We start from the raw sequence: 6,000 nt of genomic DNA, 5'->3' as shown, positions 1-6,000 counted from the left end.
CCACACACACACACTCACACGCAAGCACGCACGCACGCGCATGCGCACACACACACACACACACAGCTGTTCTTCTCAGGACTCTGCATTGACGTCCATTCATTTAAACAGACTAAACAAAGCCTCATCACTAACCTTAACCATTACCAGTTAATAACAAACACTAACCCTAATCTCAACCATAACCACAATTCAAACCATAATCCTAAACTTAACCAGTTCTTCTGCCTCATCAGGACCAGGTTTTGGTCTCCATGAGGACGACTGGTCCTGACAAGGTCAGTGTTTATGACAGAAAAACACACACTCGGATATCAGGCATTCCCTCGCTCCTTAATCCCAAAATAATCCCAGACAAAATGTCCTCACTTCCAATGGTGTATACGTTCTCAGGTCCTCACAAAGACACACACACAAGAACACACACACACATACAGGTTGGTGCAGCTATTCTTCTCAGGACTCTGCACTGACGTCCATTCATTTAAACAAGGTTCTTTCCACATTAGGACCAGGTTTTGGTCTCCATGAGGACTCCTGGTCCTCACAAGGTCAGTGTTTATGACAGAACAAATGTCCTAAAGTGTTAAAAAATACAATAACACACACATGTTCTCCTAGTGAGGACACACACACATAAACTGAGCCTAATCTCAACGATAACCACAATTCAAACCTTAGTCCTCAACGTAAGAAGTTCTTCTGCCTCATTAGGACCAGATTTTGGTCTCCATGAGGACGACTGGTCCTGACAAGGTCAGTGTTTATGACAGAAAAACACACAAACACACACACACACCCCTAGTGCTTTTCCTGTTTTCCTAGTGAGGACACACACACACACATAAATCATTCCCTAGCTCCTTACCTTAGCCTTAACCTAAATCCAGTTCTAACCCTAAAACCAGGTCTTAATCCCAAAATAATCCCTGACAAAATGTCCTCACTCCCTACGGTGTATACGTCCTGAGGTCCTCACACTGATACACATACAAGAACACACACACTCACACACAGGTTGGTGCATCTATTCTTCTGAGGACAAATCCTCGTCCTAAACTCCTTTGTCTTTGCCTCCTTCTTGTATTCCCTCCTCTTTCACCTCCTCCTCGCCTCTAATCCTTCCTTCACTCTTTTCCTCTCCATCACCTCCTCCTCGTCTATTCGTCCTCCTCCAAACGTCAATCATCTGTCTCTCTGGATCTCCTCGTGATGATCCAGTGGAGGAGAAAAAGAAAAGTGGATTTTCCTGGATATGAACAGTGATAGATGATCATCTGTGATCGTCTCCACACAAAACTCCATCTTTCTTTATGACTTCCTGTCTAATCTCTAAAGTAGATTTATACAAACAAAGACAAAGCAGATGATGTGAGATGATAAACTTCCACACCGTTCACAAACACTTGCTCTTATTGTTTTCTAACTGTCCAAAACCAATGAAAAACGGGTTTAAAAGTTGTCATTTTTCAAGAACGGTTGATGATAAATGTCAAATCCTCCCTCTCGACACCTTAAGGGCCAAAAATGTGCCGTCCATTTAAACAAACTCATTTTCACCTTAAATGACCAAATTCTTCCTCAACATCAGACATGATCATAAATATGAGACTAATTCATTTTCAATACTTTCTGAAAAGGCCTCCACTGGCCACAACACTGCCACCTGCTGGATTCCCAGAGGATTACATCGATCACAAACAGAGGAAAACGGGTCAAAATTATGAGAATGACCTCAGAATTAAAGCATATAAACATGGAAATAGTGATTTAACGTTCAATTAAATGGGTTTATGATTGGTTTGAATGGTGACACTTTATGTCCCCAAGGTGACGAACGTAACTATTTCATATAAACAGCGTATTTGTTTAAATTTCACAAAAAATATTAAAACCTTTGTCAAATTTAATGGCATATGCAACTAAAATTAATGTCAAACTTGATTAATCTGATGTTTATTTTCTCAATAAATCGAGTAAACGTCAACATGTGATGTCTTCAAATGTCTCGTTTGGTCCACAAACCAAACTGATTCAGCTTTCATGATTTCTTTGCTAATATGAAGCAAAGAAACAAGGTAAAATTCCCTTTTAGTCATTTAATAATCAATTAATCCAAAACGGATAAATCCATGTGTTTTCAAGTCGTCGTATTTCAACAACGGTTGATGACACAGAGTAAATGTTTGTTTCATAAGCGTCAGGAGGCGTTCAGGAACTCCCACATTTACATTTGTGACAAACGGCTGTGAATTGACAGAGAAATGAGAGTTTTAAAATCACTGTTAAATCAACTCCTGAGCAGAGTTTTAACATGTTTGTGCAGAACTCTGTGTGCTCTGAGGTGATTTAAATAAAAACTGTAAAACACCACACAGGGTTAGGCCACGCCCACTGCAACGTTTTCATGTCAAAACTGTCTGTGTGTGCGTGAGAGGAGTTTGTGTCGAGGTTTTTGTCATTATTTTCTAACGCCGCAATACACACTCATTATAAAAGTGCAAAAATTAAAGTGCAATTGTTTAAAAAGTGTAACATGTATAAAAATGTTGATTCAGGTGAGAACAGTCTCAGGTCATGTGACCTGTTTAAAGTTTGAACCACGTCTCTACGCTAAAGTACGACCACGCTGTGACGCTCCAAAGTGGGCGGAGTTATGATCGTTTTTTAGGCCGTTTCCTATTGTGTGTGTGGAAATGATTGGCAGTTGATCCCTCTCCATCCTCCTCCTCCTGCTGCTGCTCAAACACAAACTGCAGCTGTAAGCAGTCGTCACTAAGGACCAGGATACTCTCCTGGTTGCTATGCAACGCAAAGTTTGACCCCGAAAAAATGTCCAATTAGCGTCTGTGAGAGTTTGGCTGCTGTGGATAAATAAGAGTCACAGAGGAGACGATGAAGGTTCTGGAGAGACTTCATCTTCTCTGAGTTCAGAGCGACGCTAATGCTGCGCTAACGCTGTCACATTCTGAGGAAAAACTCCGATATTGGGGAAAACTGGGACTTTTAGTTTAGTGGACATGGAGAATATTCAATGATCAATATTCAAGTACTACAACTGCAAACTTTTAAGAGATTTTTTGCGGAAAAACTTGTACTGACACAAAATGTCAGTACAAATACAAAACTTAAACTACGATTGTGTAAAAACCGTAACATCTATCGAAACTTTTAGTTCATTTAGGTGAGGAAACTGCAAAGTCATGTGACCTGCTTCAAAGTGGGCGGGGTTCTGATAGTTTCTCTGACCATTGCCTTTGCCCATTCATGTGCATGTGGAAATGATTCGCAATGTTGTGGTTTTTACGTTTTTTGTCGCCATGGTTACACGAAACGCTTAGAAACAAATAGCACACCATTCCAGATTAAACTGTATTGATAAAGGATGTGTGTGGGTCTTCCTCAAAAGATTATATAATAATAGTTATGAAAAAAATTATGATAATACTACTACTACTAATGATGATGATGATGATAATGATGATGATAATAATGATGATGATAATGATAATGATGATGATGATAATGACAATGATAATGATGATAATACTACTACTACTAATAATGATGATGATAATAATAATGATGATGATAATACTACTACTACTAATGACGATGATGACAATAATGATGATGATAATAATGATGATGATGATGATGATAATACTACTACTACTAATAATAATGATGATGATGATAATAATAATGATAAGAATGATAGTAATAATAATGATAATGATCCTACCACTAATAATAATAATAATACTAATAATGATGATAATAATAATGATACTAATGATAATGGTTATAATGATATTAATAACCTTGTGTCTCTCTACAACAACATCATCCACTGATGAACTCACTGTGATGAATCAGTGATGAGGTTGAAGACACCAGTGTCTCACTGTGTCTCACAGTGTCTCACATGTATGTCTCCGTCTCAGTTTCACCCACTTTTTCACATTTGGGTCACTTTCTAACCAAATTTCTCGTCTGATGTGATTTTTCTCCTCTTCCTCTTTCACATGTTGTGAATTTCATCTCTTTAATGTCCTCCTCCTCTCCTCTCTCCTCTCTCCTCCTCCCTCCTCCTCCTCTCTCCCTGTCTTCTTCTTCTCTTGTGTTGCGTCACAGCCTCAGTGTCTCTGTCTCTGCTGCAGTGGAATCTATAGCTTTAACATAATAGATCAGTGTCTTCAAACGCCAGCAGCAAACACTTTGTATGAGGACAGAGACGCAGACGCTGCTCGCTCTGTCCACGTCCTCCTCAATCACATCACTGCACATGGTTCATAACCAGAGAAAAAACACTTCTGTAAATGACCTGTGGGTGGCGCTAGAGAGTGCAGCAAGTGTAGACCACGCCCTTTGTCCCTGAAGACGCTCAAATTACTCAAACTCAAATTATTAACCAGATGAAAAATGTTTTAAAAAGACAGAAAAAAGGTGGACGGACATTTTTAGAATGTGGGGACATGTAACAGTGAGGACATATTTGAGTGAGGACATCATTGAGAGTGGGGACATCTTTGAAAGTGAGGACATCTTTGAAAGTGAGGACATATTTGAAAGTGAGGACATCTTTGAAAGTCAGGACATCTTTGAAAGTGAGGACATATTTGAAAGTGAGGACATATTTGAGAGTGAGGACATCTTTGAGAGTGAGGACATCATTGAGAGTCAGGACATCTTTGAAAGTGAGGACATATTTGAGAGTGAGGACATCTTTGAAAGCGAGGACATCTTTGAAAGTGAGGACGCCCATAAAAGCGAGGACATGTAACAGTGAGGACATCCATGAAAGCGAGGACATTTTCTAACAGTGAGGACATCTTTGAAAGCGAGGACATCTCCTAACAGTGAGGACATCTTTGAAAGCGAGGACATTTTCTAACAGTGAGGACATCTTTGAAAGTGAGGACATCCATGAAAGCGAAGACATCTTTGAAAGTGAGGACATCTTTGAAAGTGAGGACGACCATAAAAGCGAGGACATGTAACAGTGAGGACATCTTTGAAAGTGAGGACATCTTTGAAAGTGAGGACATCTCTGAAAGCGAGGACATTATCTAACAGTGAGGACATCTTTAAAAGTGAGGACATCTTTGAAAGTGAGGACATCTTTGAAAGTGAGGACATCTCTGAAAGCGAGGACATTTTCTAACAGTGAGGACATCTTCGAAAGCGAGGACATCTTTGAAAGTGAGGACATCAGTGAGGACATTTTTTAGAATGTGGGGACATTGTTACAGTGAGGACATTTTGTAACAATGAGGACATTTTATAAAGCAGGGACATTGTGAGGGTCTGTGAGGGTCTTCAATGACTAAATTTAAATTTGCTTAGAAAGCACCGACCTAAGATGGCGATGACCTCGTCGTCCTGAATGACCTCCAGTGACCCCGACACCACGAAGCACAGCGTGTCCACGCTCTCTCCGGCGTGGAAGATCAGGTCTCCTGGAGCGCAGTGGATGGTCTGGAACTCCACGGCCAGAGAACGCAGGCAGCCGTCGCTCGCCAACCTGAACGCTGGGTGTTCGTTGAAGACCTGAGACGAAAAAAAGAATGAAAGCGTTAAAGTTTTTTAAAGTTCTTTGAAGTCTGAGATTGTTCAGCTTCAGCTGCAGGAAACAGTTTCCTGTCAACGCCTTCAAAGTTTTAATGATGTGAACTTCCTGCTGTTCAGTCTGTGACCTTTAATATTATATTATATTATATATATCTATATATATATATAGTGAAGACATGTATTATATCTATTAATGCAAAGAACTTCCATGTCTGGTCAACTTTAATGGAATTAGATATGTGTCAATATTACTTAAACAACACTTTGAACAAACAATAATTAACCACAAAATCAAAAATATACACAAACTGAAAATATGAAAAATGATTGCATTATATTTGTTTGAAAATACACTTTATTTGTTTGTTTGAATGATCGGAATTTAGCTTTCTCCGAATCTTTTTCACAGTTTTGCTCCGAACTTGT

The 6,000-nt window shown here is 39.5% G+C and overlaps 1 protein-coding gene across 1 annotated transcript in view; it reads right to left on the bottom strand.

Annotated features, from left to right (window-relative positions):
- Positions 1-6,000, bottom strand: part of kcnh5b (potassium voltage-gated channel, subfamily H (eag-related), member 5b) — a gene marked incomplete at both ends in the record, with an annotated part of 89,622 nt that overhangs the window by 21,111 nt on the left and 62,511 nt on the right. Inside the window, one exon of the mRNA XM_083892096.1 lies at positions 5,361-5,553. Coding sequence (XP_083748222.1) covers positions 5,361-5,553 — 193 coding nt within the window. The remainder of the gene's footprint in view (positions 1-5,360; positions 5,554-6,000) is intronic.

The sequence above is a fragment of the Microchirus variegatus genome, assembly GCF_963457635.1.
Source record: "Microchirus variegatus genome assembly, chromosome: 7".
NCBI classification, from domain to species: Eukaryota; Metazoa; Chordata; class Actinopteri; order Pleuronectiformes; family Soleidae; genus Microchirus; species Microchirus variegatus.
Note: the sequence above shows the minus strand (reverse complement) of the source record. Positions and strands in the feature narration are given on the sequence as shown.